Source organism: Rutidosis leptorrhynchoides, chromosome 2 (assembly GCF_046630445.1).
Source record: "Rutidosis leptorrhynchoides isolate AG116_Rl617_1_P2 chromosome 2, CSIRO_AGI_Rlap_v1, whole genome shotgun sequence".
NCBI lineage: Eukaryota > Viridiplantae > Streptophyta > Magnoliopsida > Asterales > Asteraceae > Rutidosis > Rutidosis leptorrhynchoides.
In genome coordinates this window covers 157,267,976-157,288,447 of record NC_092334.1, presented here as the reverse complement: position 1 = coordinate 157,288,447, position 20,472 = coordinate 157,267,976, and the positions used below count along the sequence as shown (strand labels likewise).

Below are 20,472 nucleotides of genomic sequence, written 5' to 3'. Positions count from 1 at the left end.
AGGCACTTTTTTTTTGTTAGGCTTGCTTCTTCAAAGGTTGTGCTCTACAATTATTAACATTATCATTATTATTATTAGTATTATAATTTTTATTATTTTTATCATGAATTTAATTACAATTATGATTATTAGTATGATTATTATTGTTATCACTAATATTATTAACAATCCTAGATTATCATTAAGTAATATTATTATCATTAGTAATAAGATTATTATTATTATTATTAGGTACTAAGTATTATTATCAAAAGTATTGTTTTCATTATCATTATTATTGATATTATTATTATAACAAAGATTATTAATAGTATTACTATCATTCCTATTAAAAATTATCATTTTAAAAGTATCATTTTTATTATCACTATTATTTTTATCAATATCATTATTATTATTAATATCATTATTATTATCACTATTATTGTTATTATTACAAATAAATATTATTTTACAAATACATTACAAATATATTAATATTACATATTACTAGATTGTTGTTATTAAAATGACATTTAGTAAGCTATATATATAAAATATATTAATTAATATAGATATATATATATTCTTATCACATATAAACCTTGAAAATAAATTCTATTCTTATATATATTAGGATTAGGATAAATGATAAATATTATATTATTAAACTACTCTAATAAGTATTTACTATAATAATAAATGTATTATATAAATAAATATTAACTACTCAAAGTATATAGGATAAATATAACTTATTTAGTAATACGATATGTAAATTATTAATATATAAACTTGTTAGTTGTTATTATATGTGTTAATATACATACTTGATATAGGTTCGTGAATCTGAGGCCAACCCTATATTTGTTCAATGTCGTTCTATGTATTTTTACTACAAAATACATTAGGTGAGTTTCATTACTCCCTTTTTAAATGCTTTTGCAATATATATTTTTGGGACTGAGAATACATGTGCTTTTATAAATGTTTTACGAAATAGACACAAGTAATCGAAACTACATTATATGGTTGAATGATCGAAGCCGAATATGCCCCTTTTGCTTGGTAACCTAAGAATTAGTAAACCGATCTACTAATTGACGTGAATCCTAAAGATAGATCTATTGGGCCTAACAAACCCCATCCAAAGTAACGGATGCTTTAGTACTTCGAAATTTATATCATGTCCGAAGGAGGATCCCGGAATGATGGGGATATTCTTATATGCATATTGTTAATGTCGGTTACCAGGTGTTCAATCCATATGAATGATATTTTTGTCTCTATGCATGGGACGTATATTTGTGAGAACTGAAAATGAAATCTTGTGGTCTATTAAAATGATGGAAATGATTATTTATGTTAAACTAATGAACCCACCAACCTTTTGGTTGACACTTTAAAGCATGTTTATTCTCAGGTACTAAAGAAATCTTCCGCTGTGAAATTGCTCATTTTAAAGATATTACTTGGAGTCATTCATGACATATTTCAAAAGACGTTGCATTCGAGTCGTTGAGTTCATCAAGATTATTATTAAGTCAATTATAGTTAGATATATTATAAAATGGTATGCATGTCGTCAACTTTGGATGTAACGAAAGATTGTCTTTTCCAAAACGAATGCAATGTTTGTAAAATGTATCATATAGAGGTCAAGTACCTCACGATGTAATCAACTGTTGTGAATCGTTTATAATCGATATGGACTTCGTCCGGATGGATTAGGACGGGGCTCTACAGTTGGTATCAGAGCGGTGGTCGTAGCGAACCAGGTCTTGCATTAGTGTGTCTAACTAGTAGTCGTTAGGATGCATTAGTGAGTCTGGACTTCGACCTGGTCTGCATGTCAAAAAGTTTTGCTTATCATTTTGTGTCGAAAATTATCTGCTTATCATTCTTAGTCTAGACACGTCTTGCTGCATTGATTGCATGAATAGTGTATAGACAAAATTCATATCTTAGCGTATCTGTTACTGTAAACCTTACCTGGCGTATCCCGTAAATTCCTCCGTAATCTACGAAACCTTTTGTTCTATATATATGGATATTCTATGTAATTAGAATACCATCCGTTAGCCAGAAAATCATTTCATATCTAAAAATTCTTTATTCAATCGTACGAAATGGAATTCGTCATTAGTTCAAGTCACTCGGATTCCGAAATAGATTCCAACTCAAGCTCCGAAAGCAGTGTGACCGGAATGGATCAACCAATCAGTCATCATCTATTCTGGATGAATTGGGGATGGGTTCGTAGCCTCCTCAATCATTGGAGACAAGAAGAAGGTGATCCTTTTTATCCGCCACATTGTCCTATTGGTGAAGAACCTGAAGCACTTACTGGTGAACCTGTTCGAAACACCATCTTTTCTCTCATTTCCAGAGTATCTCGTCACGATTATATACTATACCAAATTCTAGATTATATTTATCCGCTAGTCCAAACAGAAAATCACCCTGGTGTAATAGAAGAAGTCAACGAGCTTCGCACTCGGGTAGTGGCTTTAGAGAATATGGTGCGAAGGTTACAAACACCAGCAGCATAACCAGTACCACCACCAACGCCAACAGTACCATTACCATCACCAAAAACAACCGCATCGCAAACCTCAACTTCACAATCTGTCACGCGAACATCAACGTCATACGTACCATGGATACCAAGGAGTACCAACAACAATGAACGATGAAGTATTAATTCATAACTTCATTGAAGAAATATTCTGCGAAGAATATGTGATTTCTAAAAAGTTTTAGAGATTATTTATCTTAGCTCAAACCGAAAATTAAATAAGTTTAATATCATATTGACTCATTAAATCCATAATTACATCTAAAGAAAATATATATGTATATATATTTTCATAAAGATTGTGATTAAAAAATTTTTCGTACAAACTGTTAATGGTGAAAATATTTTAACGGGTAGGTAACACCCGAGGAATATTTAGATTTCACATTAATAAGTTACACTGTACATTCTTCGAATCTGATTCAATAGTCATTTACTATCTTACTTACATCCACCGATATACGTATCCGATCACCGCAGAATAACCATTTCCATTCAAATTTCATATTCGGATTTTGACCGATCAGAATCCAACAAGTGGCATAATGAAGAAAACATTTGACGGAATAAAATTAGAGACAAACAAATTAACTATGAGAAATTTTGTTAAGAATCCACGCTAACAAAATCCTAGCTAACTATTCCTAGCTAACTGTGGACTAATCAACTGAGGACTACCAACAGTGGACAATTAAAATGAATTAAAATATTGATTATAACATATGAAACTAAACAATTCTTCAAGTTTGCCACTTGATTTCATCTTAAATCTCGTTTGTATTTTGACAATTACAATCTACGTTCAAACTTTTCATGATTCTTAAAAACTTCTAAATCGATAGGATGAACCAACCACACTTCATCTACGGAAGGAAAGATTTATGCATATAAGTTATGCACCTGAAAACACTCGGAAACTAAGTAAACGTTTAATGCGTAGCTGTGCTAATTCCATTAGCGTTACTATTACCAAAAACAACTTTGATCTCTCTCTCCCCAAATTAGCCAATTTTGTCACAGCTCCAGCAAGTCAACTTCGACATTCATTTGGATTAGTCTTATTATAACCTTGATATATAAGTTTGCCTTTCGTCATCGTTACTGGAGAATCGTATATATCCCACCACATCAGCCGTAAACTTACCAGCAACTTCATTACTCACTGACTTAAGTCTCTCCGATGAACCATTATGGTTGTCCATTAAAACCTTACCATATACTCATCCATATCTTATAACGAGAATTACCATACCAATTACCGGGAATTAGCAATCAGTATTTTGAATCTCGCAGCGTTTCTACATCAACAGTTATATGTGTACATATAACATTTATCTCATAGAATTATGAACTTTCATTCTGAAATTCTGAAAAGCACTCTAGATTACGAATCAGATCAGTTATGAAAAATGAATTGAGCAGACATGAAGGAGACCAAGGACAAATACAAGGACCAAACCCTGTATTTAAAGAATCCTGATGATTCTATTTCTGATGAAATTTTTAGCGAATACCTTACTCCTTAACCGCTCTAAATCATCGTGAATGAATTTCTTCATCACAATTTGGTTCTAACATTCCAAGATATTATCGTATCTTTCATTGTAAATATCCTCAATATTTCTGAAGATATCTTCATAAATATTCTCGTTCGATATTAATTATCTCTCTGCGCTATTCGTATTATATCATAAAAGAAACTGTTTTAGTTTCTCAAATTCTGAAAAATTTAAGTTTAAATATGAATGTTTTTGAAGTAGTGTTGGGAACTGATGCATGAGTTAGTATAATATAATGACACTTGATCAACGTGATTATATTACAGTAATTCATGCTGAGTTTCTAATGGAACGTGATGATTCACAGAACATACCATCATCATGTGCCATTTACACGACTCTTACATTCTACCCAATCTCCAACCATAATAAGAACATATCTTCTTGATAGTTATATCTTTTTGAAGATTCTGGTAATTTGACAAATCAAGATCGTGCCATTACGATTTCCTTCTTAGAACATTAACTATGTTCATTCCGAATATCATATATCTACAAATTATGGACCATTATTCGCTTAACTTAGAGTCGAGAAGAGAATAAAAAGGCAAAAAGCTCCGAGATATAAGGGAAAATATAAAGCCCAATGACAACACCGAAATTACAAACCGTATATATCGATGCATATAACAATATAAAGACACGGGAGAACTAAGAACACTATAAAACCCATAGTATAGTAGAAGTGAATAGATTCTTCCGGTGGTAGATGGAAAAGAAGAATGACAGATATGAAGGTTAGGAGTATATCGAGAACCAGAATTGGATAGAGCATATTGACAAATAATTCAAAGTACGAATTAAAGGAGACAGAATAGAAGGTGTGAGTTGTAAGGAAACGACGGGGGTGGATTTATATTAAAATATCCGACAGAGCAATCAAAACAGATTATCGCATTCAACCAAAGAGGATCCTAATTTCCTTAATCACCGAAGAATCCAATCTTATATAGATTACAAAGATTTTCTTTAATCCCTTGAATTCCGGAATTCAACCAGAACAATGTCAAAAGTTAAGACGAAACTTTATTTATTCATATCACTCTTTTGTGATAGCTTCATTCGTGCTCTTTGAATAATCGAATTATTTTATCTATAATACGCAATGATGATAAAACTCTATTTATCAACTCATATTCGTCACGAAAACATTTTTATTGTTAGCCATGACGACCACACTTAAATTTCGGGACGAAATTTCTTTAACGGGTAGGTACTGTGATGACCCGGAAATTTCCGATCAAATTTAAACTTTAATCTTTATATGTTTCCGACACGATAAGCAAAAATCTGTAATGTTGAGTCTCGAAAGTTTTAAAATCTACATTCATGTAATCAATTACCATTTGACTATGCCCGACGATTCACGAACAAGTGTGTATAGGTAAATATGTAAATAAATATATATATGAGATTTGATATGTATAAATTGTTATATCAATATTATTATTATTATTACTTTCATTAATATTAATACTTGTATTATTAATATTCTTATATAAAAGTGAAACATGTAACATGATTAATATTAGTACTATGAATAGATATTATTATTATCATTAAAAACCAATATTATTGTTATAAATTATTATTATTATTATTGTTATCATTAGAAAATAATAGATTTTATTATTATTAACATTAATAATATGATTATTAATATTATTATTATGTATTATTATTATTAGTTCTATCTCTATTACTAATTTTATTATTACATTGTTGCTTTTATTATCATTTATAATATTAAGTGTAATATTAATACAATTATATAAAAGAACTAATTATAATATATAATTACTGAATCATATATATATATACGGTTATATAAATATACCTATATACATACAGATTTCAAATATATATAAGAACAGATATCCATACATACGTATACATGAATATAGATGTATAAATACATATATATATATATACAGTTACGAATACAGAATAGAACGTAATCAGTTTCTTATATCTCCTCTACTGTGTGTGATTGATCTTTTAAATCTATCAAGTACCAATCACAACATAAAAACAGAAGAGTAATCCAAATTCAGTTTTGAATCGCTATCTACTTTTCATTTTCTTTTCTTGTACTTCTGTCTTCTTACTGATTGAAGAATATGCTGTCGACATCCTTCAAATACTATGAATCAATCAACCATCTCGTTCTCTTCAAATATATATACATAGATCATATTTACATTGCAAACAATCAACCATCTTCCCTACATTTTACTATCAACTGAAACCGCCATCACAACCATCGATGGTCATCACTTTCTTTCTTCCTCTCTCACTATCTTTTTCTCTCTTACACCTCAACATGAACCGCCAATTCCCACCACCATAATCAATTGTGAATCACCACTTAGAATAACTTTTAAACCTCGCCATAAAGTTAACATATTATAAACTGTTATTTCTATAGCCCGTTTCAGTATCACAAAAACCTGATGCTCGATATCTTTTGACTCCAAAAACCATCATGATATATTATTGCTGGCAGCTAGCTCAATCACACACACACACATCAACCACCACCATGAAAACCACGACCATTAAACCACTTTCGAACTACTGTTTCTTTTCTGTTATTGCTAATTGTAACCGAACCTCCATCCATTGTGCTGTTAGAAAACTTTTCCTGCTCTTCATGTATGTAACAAGGAAAGTTGATAATGATAACCAATATAAATTTAATGAGGGATCACAAAAATTAAAGTTGGAGCTTAGATATATAATATTACGGGGTATTAGTTAAAGCATAAGGATCAAGTAGTTGGCAGACAATGGAAATAACTTTTAGAACGTGCCAAAAATTTATAATTGAAGAAAGCTTATGAATTAATGGATCCCACCTCCAGCTCATTAGTTGTTTCGTTCCAGATGAGAAGGGATCCAAGAAAAGAAAAAAATGAATTTCCATTTATCTTAGCAACTTGGGCCGTTAGGAATTAAATGGATATGTTGGGCCTATTAATCGGTTTTACTGCTGGGCCGAGACCCAATTAGGTTGCAGCTAGGGGACGGGTGGCGTTAATGATAATGGTATAAGTTAAGATATAAAACGATGATGATGAGCCTGAGATAGTAATGATATGATTCGATGGATAATGATATCGATGATAATGAAAACGAACATCGGTATAGAAGATGATGATGATATCGTGTGTCATTAATACGATGATAATGTTTATGATGATCTTATGTTAAGAATGATGATTCATGATTAAACGATGATGATGATGAACGGTTCCTGTTACGTTAATTGTCTTCCAATTCGTTTTCTATTATTATGATTATTGGTTTACTCTGGATGAATTAGTTTGTGAAGAAAAAGATATAGGATAACAGAAATAATACGGGATATATATATTCCAGTTAAGAATAAAAAAGAAATACAGAAGCAGCGCAGTTGGTTATGGGTGTTTATGAGTGAACGAGGGATCGCGGGTTCGAGCCTTGGTAGAGGCATTTTTTTTTTGTTAGGCTTGCTTCTTCAAAGGTTGTGCTCTACAATTATTAACATTATCATTATTATTATTAGTATTATAATTTTTATTATTTTTATCATGAATTTAATTACAATTATGATTATTAGTATGATTATTATTGTTATCACTAATATTATTAACAATCCTAGATTATCATTAAGTAATATTATTATCATTAGTAATAAGGTTATTATTATTATTATTAGGTACTAAGTATTATTATCAAAAGTATTGTTTTCATTATCATTATTATTGATATTATTATTATAACAAAGATTATTAATAGTATTACTATCATTCCTATTAAAAATTATCATTTTAAAAGTATCATTTTTATTATCACTATTATTTTTATCAATATCATTATTATTATTATTATCATTATTATTATTATCACTATTATTGTTATTATTACAAATAAATATTATTTTACAAATACATTACAAATATATTAATATTACATATTACTAGATTGTTGTTATTAAAATGACATTTAGTAAGCTATATATATAAAATATATTAATTAATACAGATATATATATTCTTATCACATATAAACCTTGAAAATAAATTCTATTCTTATATATATTAGGATTAGGATAAATGATAAATATTATATTATTAAACTACTCTAATAAGTATTTACTATAATAATAAATGTATTATATAAATAAATATTAACTACTCAAAGTATATAGGATAAATATAACTTATTTAGTAATACGATATGTAAATTATTAATATATAAACTTGTTAGTTGTTATTATATGTGTTAATATACATACTTGATATAGGTTCGTGAATCTGAGGCCAACCCTATATTTGTTCAATGTCGTTCTATGTATTTTTACTACAAAATACATTAGGTGAGTTTCATTACTCCCCTTTTAAATGCTTTTGCAATATATATTTTTGGGACTGAAAATACATGCGCTTTTATAAATGTTTTACGAAATAGACACAAGTAATCGAAACTACATTATATGGTTGAATGATCGAAGCCGAATATGCCCCTTTTGCTTGGTAACCTAAGAATTAGTAAACCGATCTACTAATTGACGCGAATCCTAAAGATAGATCTATTGGGCCTAACAAACCCCATCCAAAGTAACGGATGCTTTAGTACTTCGAAATTTATATCATGTCCGAAGGAGGATCCCGGAATGATGGGGATATTCTTATATGCATATTGTTAATGTCGGTTACTAGGTGTTCAATCCATATGAATGATATTTTTGTCTCTATGCATGGGACGTATATTTGTGAGAACTGAAAATGAAATCTTGTGGTCTATTAAAATGATGGAAATGATTATTTATGTTAAACTAATGAACCCACCAACCTTTTGATTGACACTTTAAAGCATGTTTATTCTCAGGTACGAAAGAAATCTTCCGCTGTGAAATTGCTCATTTTAAAGATATTACTTGGAGTCATTCATGACATATTTCAAAAGACGTTGCATTCGAGTCGTTGAGTTCATCAAGATTATTATTAAGTCAATTATAGTTAGATATATTATAAAATGGTATGCATGTCGTCAACTTTGGATGTAACGAAAGATTGTCTTTTCAAAAACGAATGCAATGTTTGTAAAATGTATCATATAGAGGTCAAGTACCTCGCGATGTAATCAACTGTTGTGAATCGTTTATAATCGATATGGACTTCGTCCGGATGGATTAGGACGGGGCTCTACAAGAATAGTCCAGAACGGATACCGAATAGAGGACGGGATCAAGACGTTATCATCCGAGAAATAAGAGATAGGACGGTGCACGACCAACTAACTTGATGATCTAGTTGAGCATATTTGGAACCTTCCGTCCGCATTCCGTACCATGAATGGTTAAATTTATGTAATAGTTAAATTTTATGTAATGGTTACATTTTATGTAATGGTTAATTATATTTAATATAATTTGTATGCATAATAAAATAAAAAATAAAAAATAAAAAATAAAACGGGTGGGACTTATTTGACACTAGAGGAGCGCCAGGGTTATTTTGGTGTCAAAGGCTGACACTGTCACGTCACAGGCAGATTGCACGGACCTGTAATTTGGCTCTACCGGTAAATGATGCCTTGCTTATATTGACACAACGCATGTAAATTTGTACCTAGCTCTGAAAATTGAACCGTACGATCTCATCCCCCACAAAAAGAGCCGGCAAAAAATAAATAAATAAATAAAAACAAAATCTCACGCAACTATATATGCTAACTTCCCACAGTCCCACTCATATCTTTATATTTATCCGGCACCGTATCGGAAAGTTATGACGATCGGGGGTAAAACCGTAAATGCACAAAAACAGACGCTAATTTACTCTTACGGAACTCTAAAAAAAGGCTTCTCTAATCACAAATTAATGCAAGACCTGATCTCGAAAAACGACGCCGTATTCATCGGTAATTTCGTCACCGAGCTCCGTCTTCCACTCGTCTGCGGTCCACACGGCGTTCCGTTTCTCCTCAACTTACCTGACACGTCACGCCACCGTGTCCGCGGTGAATTGTACTCCGTTTCTGATTCTGGCCTTCAACGTCTTGATGTACTTGAAGGCATTACCCTAGGTCATTACGAACGGCTTCCGATCACCATTCGGCCGGATAATTGTGATTCCGGTGACGGTGACCGGAAAACGATGGTTGAGGCTGAGGCATATTTTGCACACCGGAGCTTTGCCGAGGATATGTGGCGGAGAAGTGGACAGGTAGGATTTGAATCGTTTAATCATGATGTTGCTAAAGGATATGTACGGAGGGATTTGAGGCCGAAGGATATGAGTTTTCGTGAGCAGATTACGTTGTTTTGTTCGTCGAATTGAACGATTATTATAAGGTTTGATTTAAGATTCTGAATTTAAAATGGAATACTGGACAATAAATTGGGGACGGTGAAGTAATTAAGATTCAGAATTTAGAATGTAAATGGTGACAAGAGTCTATGTTGATTTGTGGCATTTGTTGGCTCATTATAACTTATAAAATCATAGATGTATTTATGTAACTATGCATCTGCCAATTTATGAAACGACAATGATTTGAAGCTCTTCGTTGACAATATTTTCATATTACACAATAGATGAACATTAGAGTATAACTTAGGATCTAGCACTACATGTGTGTTAGGGTGAACCGAAGCCGCCAAAAATGCTAACATCACATGCTTATTTAGGATAAAAACTAGATACGGAAAATTTTGTTTTGGCCAGGGATGTTTGGTAACGGCCACGGACTAATCCGGTTGGGCCACTAGGGTAACCCGAGCAGACAAAAACCTTATAACCTTAACCTTCACCTTAACAAGATAAGGAAAATATCTAATGAGTACAGTTAAGCGTTGAATCTGACTGCATAAACTGTATAACTAGTTGATTACAAAGATATCCAAATTTTAACTTTAATTAAAATGGTTTAGGAGGTTGTAAGGATTAAAAAACTCTCTTTGACCCATTTGATTAGTCTGTTTGATTTATTTCATTTGATCAGTTTGACCCGGTGGAGACAAACGAAAACCCATGCTGACCCATTTATTATCAAATAGGTTAATATTTATGTGATGACTAGGGTATGCTCAGCAAACCTAATCAAGTAATCAATCTTTCTAGAATAAGATGATAGTAATCAGAGACCAGAGGGGCTTCGGCCCATCGGTGCCACACAACCTCTACAACCTTTAAGTTGTTGGTGTGTGATTTCCTTTGGTGCTTCGAAAATAGAAAGAAAGAAAAAATGAAAAAGAAGAAACAGTTTTGGAAGACTTGTATAATATAGTAATCTTACACCACATCAGTCCTGATTAAGAAGTTATATACTAGATTCGTTCCTTACTCGATAGTCACATAATATGATGATGTAAAATTAATATTGAAACAAGAAATCAGTCAGAACAATATTGTAGAATCATAAATCTAACAACCATTAGTCAATAATGGACTAGATTTTGACTTATTTTGGGCTAGTCTGCATTTAGTTCTAGTGAGTTATGTTGACGGGTTCACAGTTTGAATAAGACTTGATGTAGGTTTCGGAATAAGACTCGCTTAGATGATGTTGGGCTTAGGTATGGGTGAATATGACTGAATGAGGCTGGGCAGGCCCAATACGAACTCGTAACTTGAGTATCACATACAACATACATAGTGGCCATAAGTAGCTTTTCATTATACTAACATCATAAGATAATGAAGAATTGGAAATCGAATTCTCAACCAATCTTACTAAATTTTTAGAGAAATATAAGAATTGTTGATGAACAATTTAGAGTATGCCTAATGGGCAACAGTTGACCTAAGTTCTTTGGTGGATGAAACCAATAATTTGAGTGTTTGATATGGGTAGTAGCCATTGTGCCCACAATCTAAATGGGATGTTAGCTGTCTTCTATACACTTTGCTTCCAAAAATATCAAAACAAAGCAATAGTGACTTGCTATGTTGTTTGATTTTAGTATGTAAATGGTTTTAACATCAATAATGGATTGTACATATTGATCTAATCATGGTTTTCACCACAAACATAATATTCGTTCTATTAGTTTAGAAAATGAGAAGTGATTAATTAGCTTATCATCCAAAGTAGCATGAGAAGCCATAGATCATAGAACTCACTACTCTGCATTTGTCTACAACATTGGTCCTATACCTGGCGTAACATGATCGAAATGGAAGTGTCTTTATGTTTAATTAAAATAGTTTGGACTTATATCGATAATATGACAAATCAACTCGCATGTTTTACAAATGTGTGAATCATATAGTCTTAAAATCCAAATAAACTTGGTTATTAAGAGGATTAAGAAAGAATCAAGATATACTTTGGGCAGCTCATGACCCTTATAAATTCATTAGCTAAAACTTCTAATCCTTATTTTCTTGGTCTATAGGAGATCAAATATAACCCAAATCAGCTTGATATATTAAAGTAAAAGAACTTCGTTTTAGAATGGTTGAAGATGATGATAAATTGCGGCTACCTAGCTATATACATGGTGCGCTCAATGTTTTTTGTCTATATATATATAATCCAGACTCAGTGCGGTGGAGTGCGCAGTAGGATGAAGTTGGGACCAAATATAGGGTCAGCTTTCCCAAAATGAATTCCTATAAATTGCATATAAACTTGTTTGTTATTGCTCAACTTTCCCAAAATGGTTAATAGGAAAGTTGTTCTTAGTGTTTTATTTGTCCTGTTTTGCATTGGCATTTGCTCTGCCACTACTAGATCACTTTTCAGTTATGAAAGTGGTGGTGGTGGTGAACATGTTGTGCCTGGGTATGGTGGTTCATATGGAGGTGGCGGTGAAGGTTCAGGGAGTGGTAGTGGTTATGGTGGAGGTGGTGATCATATTGGCGGTGGGTATGGTGGTGGTGAAGGTGGAGGGCAAGGTGGTGGTGGTGGATATGGAGGACAAGGTGATGGTAGTTATGGAGGTGGCGGTGGTGGGATTGGAGGTGGTTCAGGGTATGGTGGGTATGGAGAGCATGGTGGAGGGTATGGTGGTGGTGGTGGTGGAGGGAGTGGAGGTGGTAGTGGTGGGTATTATGGTGGAGAGCATGGTTGGGGTGGTGGTGCAGGAGGTGGTAGTGGTGGAGGGTATGGAGGAGGAGGTGAAAATGGTGGAGGATATGGTGGTGGAGGTGGTGGTGGACATGGTGGAGGTGGTGGAGGGGCTGGAGGGGAAGGTGGATATGGGAGTGGGAGTGGTGGTGGAGAAGGCAGTGGTGCTGGGGGAGCGTATGGTGGTAGTGGTGGTGGTGCTTATGGTGGTGGTGGAGGTGGTGGCTCTGGAGGTGGTGGTGGCGGTGGTGAACATGGCGGTGGATATGGTGGTGGAAACGGTGGTGGTGGTGGACATGGTGGCTATATTCCATGACATCTTAAGTTATAAGTTATAATGTTTATTCGAATTTCATTTCCATTATCCTTAAAAATAATTGATGTCATTGAATTATGTATAATTAATCGGCCATTTATGCTCTTAAATTGATAAAATTTAATGATGATTTTAACTTCAACATCAATAACACTCAATTTCACAAAAGTAGAGATATGAGAGAGGTAATTAATGATGATTTTAACCTTAGTAATAATTTTAACCTTAGTAATAATTTTATTCGCCATAACACACTCAATCTGTGGAACAAACCAAACGTGACTGACTCGCGAGACTTTTGGTAAACAGAGACACTTATTGTAAACCCGTATAACATACTGTATAAGCTTGTTATATAACACATCTTCTAAGGACTTATGAGGTTGAGCTTCTTCTTGTACTCATCAGGAAGCATCAACTTGGATGCAGCAGTTGTAGATGTAAAAAATCTTGAAAAATCGTCATTGATTATAAAAGTGGACGAAAATACGCTCTTTCTTGGCAACTAATCCTATGTGCTTCTTGTTATGATGCCTGTACGTCATGCTCAAATGGATAAAAGTCTTTTGGAGTGCATTTACATGCTTAAAAGTTGCAACCATTCATAATTATGTGTGTATATATATATATATATATATATATATATATATATATATATATATATATATATATATATATATATATATATATATATATATATATATATAAAGTTAAATTTATTAGTTCTACATTATAGTTTTCATTATCATGAGGTGCCAGGCATGGGATAAACCGGTTAGACCACATACTGACGTACACTTGAGTACAGATTGAGTAAACATACTTGCCCCTCTCCGGATAATCTAAATAGGAAAAACCTATCAATAGTTTTCATGATCATATTTAATACATTAGTTGGGTGAACAAAATAATAAAGTTTGCAGAAAATTGTTGACGGGTCAAGCTGACCCAACCCATATGACTCCCATCCGATTCTGCTGCCACCTTAATTTATGACATCAAGGTGAATGAGTGATTATTAAAATAAAACAGCATGTCAGCAGCACTATACAAATACATTTGCGAAAAGCATTAAGGACATTTTTATGTTGATTGTGTGGTGTATACGAAACAACAACACAGCATCTGAGTATATGGGGACACTTTTGAACTTCCTTAGACACTTGAACAATACAAACATCTTAGCACAAAAGAACAAGTATCTAGGACATTACGGGAGAACTTTTTAGGAACCAAAGTTGCCCAATAGGCTAATATTCAGGTGGGAACTTGGAAATGTCACTCGAATTCAATTATTATCGCTTGCAATTTTCTCAAGCTCGTGGTTAACTTAGTTCTGAATGACGGAACTTAACTGCAAAATAAAAACGATCATGTTTTTCTTTACAACGGGACAATCTTCCATTGTAAGCTGACAAGTAACTAATGTTATAACTTATAAGGGTATATACGTTTTACAAGAGGTTAGTCAGTACTAAGCAACAAGGTAATCATTTCATATAGCTAGAATTCACCAGCCAATTTAAGCTGGACAGGTGAACCTGATACCTTTGATAGAACATTGGTACAAAAATCATTGCTTTATTTAATATGGTAACTAGTAAAAAACCAGAAATCCTTTGAATATGACTTCAAATCAAAATGTGAGAATAAAATGCAAAATTTAAAAAGATCAGTCTTAAAAAGACTTGATACACAGTCTGTTTCTGGAGAATTTAATATTTTTATAGATATAGATGTACCAACACTTTGTAGCTCTCTAAATCTTAAACCAAGAAAATTATACAAATGCACACATTACAGTATATTAAAAAGAATCTCCGGCTACAAAAATTCGATAGAAGGCCAGATAGAATATGAGAGTATTTTCACCCTTTACAAATTACACATACAATCTTTATCAGGGTATTTCTGTAATTAACACCTTTCTCATACAAACTCACAGGATTCTGTCTTGGAAATCGTTCATTAGAGTCGAGGCAATTGAGGTCAGCTTCTTTCCGGTTTCTCCTGCTATGTTCTTTAGGGATGACATATCCTGTTGTGCCTGCAATTTAAAAATATTTATAAAATAATAAGATGACAAATTTGCAAATCACCCCCTTGGTTATCCAAAGCAGCCCCATTATCAGTAATGAGAACAAGTTACAGCCCGGGTCAAGTACAGGACCTACTAGACCATGTCTACAGAATTGTTGCTTTATGGACTTCATATTTGATTATTTGTGATATGTATCAATTGTATTGACTTCATATTTGATTATTTGTGATATGTATCAATTGTAAGTTAGGATTCTCATAAAGTATGTTGACTTCATTTTTTAAATATATGTTTAGTCCTTAAAGTGAATTCGAGACAAGAAAAATAAGCGTGAAAGGTAGCAGTCCCAAAAATCTTATTTTTAACAAAAATTACCTGGAATGAGAGCCGGTTGATGAGGTCACTTGCACTGAGATCAAGATTAGAATTGTCCTCATCATGACCAAATAGATCGGCACTTGAGATGGCAGCAGAACCCTATAAGACCAATTATAAAGAGCGTTTCAGTCGTATTAATACCCTTACAGAAATGAATAGGCCATGCATGCTTAGCACCAACTTATTTTAAATCTTCTATTTATTTAATTATAGTAGAAGCTTTTACAACCGTATTTGACAGTCTAATTGGTTAGAGGGGGAAAATGTTTTTGGACAAAAAGCTTTTCAGCCCCGCCCAGCCCAACAAGTTTCAGCTTGTAAAAAATATTTCTACCAATTTATTTGTATACTAACCTCCCCATTTGTCACCTTTAAGAGACATAAATAAAAAGAGTTGGCTTGTTGACACGAAGATAAAATAGAAGCTTAAATTCTGTGGCCAGCCAAAAATACTAACAACATTATATTTAAACAAGAACATGCACATGGGACTTAAAATATGTGATTAAAAGGGAGAATGCACACCGAAAACTTTTGGAGGGAAACTTGACCATCAAGATCAGCTCTGTTCTGGTCCCCAAAGAATTGGGCGGAGGAAATAGACTTGGCGTTAGAGAACTTCTTCCTTGCTTCATCAGTTTCTTCTACCTGAGTATAGATATAGAACATGTATTATATCACAAACTAACAACATAATTACATTGCACAAAAATCTTTATTTGAAATACCAAGAAGTAGATATTATTCAACATTGACCCAAAGAGTAAAGAAGATAAAAAATAAACTATGACCACTGAATCCCAAAAGTAACAAAACTAGAAAGACATTGCTTATAACCATTAGATGCAAAGTTCAAGTAAGACATTGCTTACCTGGACTTTTGAGTTTGATGAAGAACTTTTCTTTGAGAAACCGCTGTCCATTCCATATTCTGCAAAGAAACTGGATGACTTAGGAGGCGCAACATGACTAAGTGAATTCACGCCCCCGGGACCAGTCTCCACAGTTTGAGAACTATCTACATACTCGAACCGAGATGTATGCTGTGTTACAGCTGCTGACGATTTGCTACTTGCAGAGGTGGACACTTGTACAACTGGTTCTTCAGGCTTCTGATCATAAATGCTTTCACTAGTCTGCATTATACAATAAATTTAAACAAATTTCTATAGATGAAACTTAAATCCCAGTATAAGTTCAAGAAGATAATACATAGATAACTGCATTATATATCTGGCAATTGAAACCCATGATCTAAAAATTGGGTCAAATGGGTCAAGCTTTTGGGTCAATTGGATGTTGAAAAAAATTAAGTTTGACAATGTAAACCAAAATCTAAAAAAAGGTCCAATGAATTTTCTTCAACCTATTGGGTCTTATACAAAATATAAAAGAGCGGGTCAAATGGATATCAAATTCTAAAGTTCAATAAATAGAAACATCTCTAATGGGTCTTGTGAATGGGTCAAATGGGTCGAGTATAACAAGATTCATCCGTCAATCATTAATGAAAGCATTAATGTGATATCAATTATTATGTATATTTATTATATTTATATTTTCTTATATATATAATATATAATAAATATTAAATATTAATATTAATAATAAATAATACTACGGAAGTACGGAGTAATAACTAAAACAGTATAATAAATGTAAAAATCAAATGTAAAAGCATGTGACCTGTTTCAACCTATTTGACCCATTACCCGTTTCGACCTGTTACCCAAACTGATCCAACCTGACCCGTTTAAATTTTTTACCCGTTTGACTCGTGACCCATTTCAACCTAAAACCGCTTTGACCCGTTACCCAAACCGACCCAACCTGACCCGTTTTCCAGGCATACTGAATACGATACCTTGGAGCTAAGCTTTCGTGCACCAAGTCCACCAGTTTTTCCAGGTTTTTTGGAACCAATAGGCTTCTTGATAGTAGCTGTACGAATTGATGGAGCTTTCACATGAACAGTAGACCCATTGGTGTCAGATTTTGCTAAAGAGCTCTCTTTTGGGGCTTCATTGAGCTTAAACTCTGATAATTCATTTTCAGATTTGGCAAACACAGGTGAAGATGGCAAAGTAATAACATCTTCTGCAGTACTTTTGGCAACTTCTTTAGAAAGTAACTGTTTATACAACTCAGCAGCTCTTGAGGTGTATTTGGCCTCAATTTTTCCTCCATCTGTCCAACCATGCTGCTTGAAAAAGACCTGAGCACGATTGTTTCCCCCGAAGCTCATCATCTTTAACTGATCTGGTGTCCATGAATCCAAGTTGGTTGACCTGCAGAAACCATCTCTATTGTTAACCCAAACACCTTATTAACCATAACTAAGATGTTGCTATTACAATTGCAAATTTAAATGGTTGGTTGTTAAATAAATCTAAAGCACACTCAAAAATTTTGCCTCACTTAGGAACCAACCCTCAGAAACCAAATCGATCAAATGAACCCTGTTATTTGATAAAAATATAATTCGAAGCTACTCTGGAACAATCTTAAAGTACAACATACCTTAGTACTTAATTTTGATAAAATGATGTTCATATTCCCTCAGTTGGATATTTAGTTAGTGCAATAATTAACAGATTGTAGTTCTATTTAGAAGTAAGATGTGCAAGAAAATGTGGTCTAATCACTAATGTAATAATGTTACATTGTTGTGACTATCACCAGCTAGAAGCAACTCAAATGCAATGGATATACAAGTATACAAACCTAAAGACACCACCACATCGTCTCATAACAACATTAGCTAAAGCTACAATATAGATGCATGCAAAAATGTACAGATTCCCTTTAGGTTGCATAAAATTTTGGGTATTGGTTACTGTGTTGAGATTGTGTCTTTGCCAGAGATGGAACTATATGAACTGATGGAATGTATATCAGCTGCTTAAAGTTGGATGTTGTAGATTAACTTGAAAACGATGTACTTTAATCTTATTCAGAATTTGTGATTTAAAAACTGCAAAGAGAAATTCAACCAGCACGGAGCAGCAGTTGCTACAAAAAATCAGGTTCATAGGCCTAACTTCTATCTGCTTCTCCTGGCATTGAAGTATCAAGTGATTTGACTCAAAACACAAACGGAAATTGTGCATTCCCCCAACTATCTATCTACCAAGGGTAGTGTGGCTTACTATAGAGCTTACAATTCTAATCTAGAGTTTACACTGTTAGTTCAATTCAGTGAGGCAATGATCACTATTTGTCTGTGTACTCAAAAAGTTTCCACATGATTGTCATTATGATCACCAAAGTTGTTTCAGACTGATGTCCAATTTCCCAAATTCTCAGTTCGAGATAATAACATCATTAACTACCAGAACATAATTGCATTGCTTCCCTAAAACTATAATTTAAAATCCTAAAAAATAAAGGTTTAAAGGCCCTTTCTTTCTTTCTTTCTAAACCTCCTATAGTTGCAGAAGGCATATTCATGTAGAAGTTACCAGATTCAAATTATTATACCAATTTTTACTGCTCAAAAAGCCCTTGTAAAGTTTAATATTCCAATATGAATATGCAACTTCAAAAGTAGTCATGCCAATCACACAAAAATCAAACCAGCATGTATATGAGACTCACTTCAATCAAACTACATTAAAGTTCAACTTTTAAGTCAATTCTAAGTTAAATCAGCCATAATTCACTCGAAAACCAATTCATGATTCAATCACACATAAATACAATATCTATATAAAATAGTTGATATTTATTTATATACCTAACGAAGCTGATATGAACACCGAGGCTACGATGAGTAGCGGAACAATCAATACACAAAAATATCCCGTAGGTCACCGACGCCCAAGTAGGGTTCCTCGTGTTACAGTCAAAACACATCTGAAACACAATACAAATAAAATCAGATCAGATCAGATCAGATCAATTGAATATGATGAGATTCACGTAAACCTAATTACAGATCTGAAATAATTTCAATCAATTAGATGTAAAACTTACATATATGCATTACCTTATTCTCCGATTTAGCTTTCAGCTTTCTGAAAACGGCATTTTTGTCGGTGAAAGTATCGGAAGCCATTAGAGTACACTGAAAGCAAAATTTGATTTATTAACAGTTCCCTAGAGGAGATTATTGAATCTGAAATTTATGAACTCCTCAGGGGAACAACAATCGATGAAGGAGAGAAACGGAAGATGTTGAATCGAATTGGAATTGAAATTAATATTCAGAATAATAATTAATGAAAATGAAATATATGTAAGTACTTGTGCGAGTATTTATATGTGTTCGTTGAGGTTGAACCCCTCCGTATGATTGTTGTTTTATGTGATTTTACGTTTATTGGAAGGCATGGCAATGTTAGGTGGTGTTTTACGGAAATGCCCTTTGTATTGGTATCGTGTAGTTGTCTAGTTAGTACGGTAGTTAGTTGAGGTTAAAGAGGTGTCTAAAGGGTGTGTTTGGCGCGTAGCTTATTGTAGTTTATGAAAGCTTATGAGAGCTTGAACTTATGATTTAATAAGCTTCAAGTCATAAGCTTCGTTTGGTAGACAAAAAAAATAGAGCTTATGAAAATCATAA

The 20,472-nt window shown here is 33.1% G+C and overlaps 3 protein-coding genes across 3 annotated transcripts; 2 read left to right on the top strand and 1 right to left on the bottom strand.

The window, feature by feature from the left end:
• The first annotated feature begins 9,777 nt into the window (after positions 1 to 9,777).
• On the top strand, positions 9,778 to 10,644 carry LOC139891536 (putative gamma-glutamylcyclotransferase At3g02910). The gene has a single exon (XM_071874510.1). It carries the CDS (start codon positions 9,891 to 9,893, stop codon positions 10,440 to 10,442), a length of 552 nt encoding a protein of 183 aa, XP_071730611.1. The 5' UTR covers positions 9,778 to 9,890; the 3' UTR covers positions 10,443 to 10,644.
• Positions 10,645 to 12,766: 2,122 nt separating this feature from the next.
• LOC139891535 (uncharacterized) lies at positions 12,767 to 13,492 on the top strand. Its single transcript, XM_071874509.1, has one exon. It carries the CDS (start codon positions 12,767 to 12,769, stop codon positions 13,490 to 13,492), a length of 726 nt encoding a protein of 241 aa, XP_071730610.1.
• Positions 13,493 to 15,207: 1,715 nt separating this feature from the next.
• LOC139891534 (probable ADP-ribosylation factor GTPase-activating protein AGD8) lies at positions 15,208 to 20,154 on the bottom strand. The gene is made up of 7 exons (XM_071874508.1): positions 19,900 to 20,154; positions 19,648 to 19,766; positions 17,776 to 18,199; positions 16,784 to 17,047; positions 16,437 to 16,559; positions 15,909 to 16,010; positions 15,208 to 15,539 (listed from the first exon to the last, which is right to left on the bottom strand). The coding sequence occupies exons 1-7, from the start codon at positions 19,966 to 19,968 to the stop codon at positions 15,432 to 15,434; spliced, it is 1,209 nt and encodes a 402-aa protein (XP_071730609.1). The 5' UTR covers positions 19,969 to 20,154; the 3' UTR covers positions 15,208 to 15,431.
• Between the last annotated feature and the right edge of the window lie 318 nt (positions 20,155 to 20,472).

Excerpts from the sequence above, each read along its gene's own strand:
- LOC139891536 (XM_071874510.1), top strand. The coding sequence starts at position 9,891 with ATGACGATCGGGGGTAAAACCGTAAATGCACAAAAACAGACGCTAATT.
- LOC139891535 (XM_071874509.1), top strand. The coding sequence starts at position 12,767 with ATGGTTAATAGGAAAGTTGTTCTTAGTGTTTTATTTGTCCTGTTTTGC.
- LOC139891534 (XM_071874508.1), bottom strand. The coding sequence starts at position 19,968 with ATGGCTTCCGATACTTTCACCGACAAAAATGCCGTTTTCAGAAAGCTG. Across the intron at positions 18,200-19,647 it reads GTTCATATCAGCTTCGTTAG|GTCAACCAACTTGGATTCAT; the intron begins GTATATAAATAA and ends TGGTTTCTGCAG. Across the intron at positions 15,540-15,908 it reads TCAACCGGCTCTCATTCCAG|GCACAACAGGATATGTCATC; the intron begins GTAATTTTTGTT and ends TTTAAATTGCAG.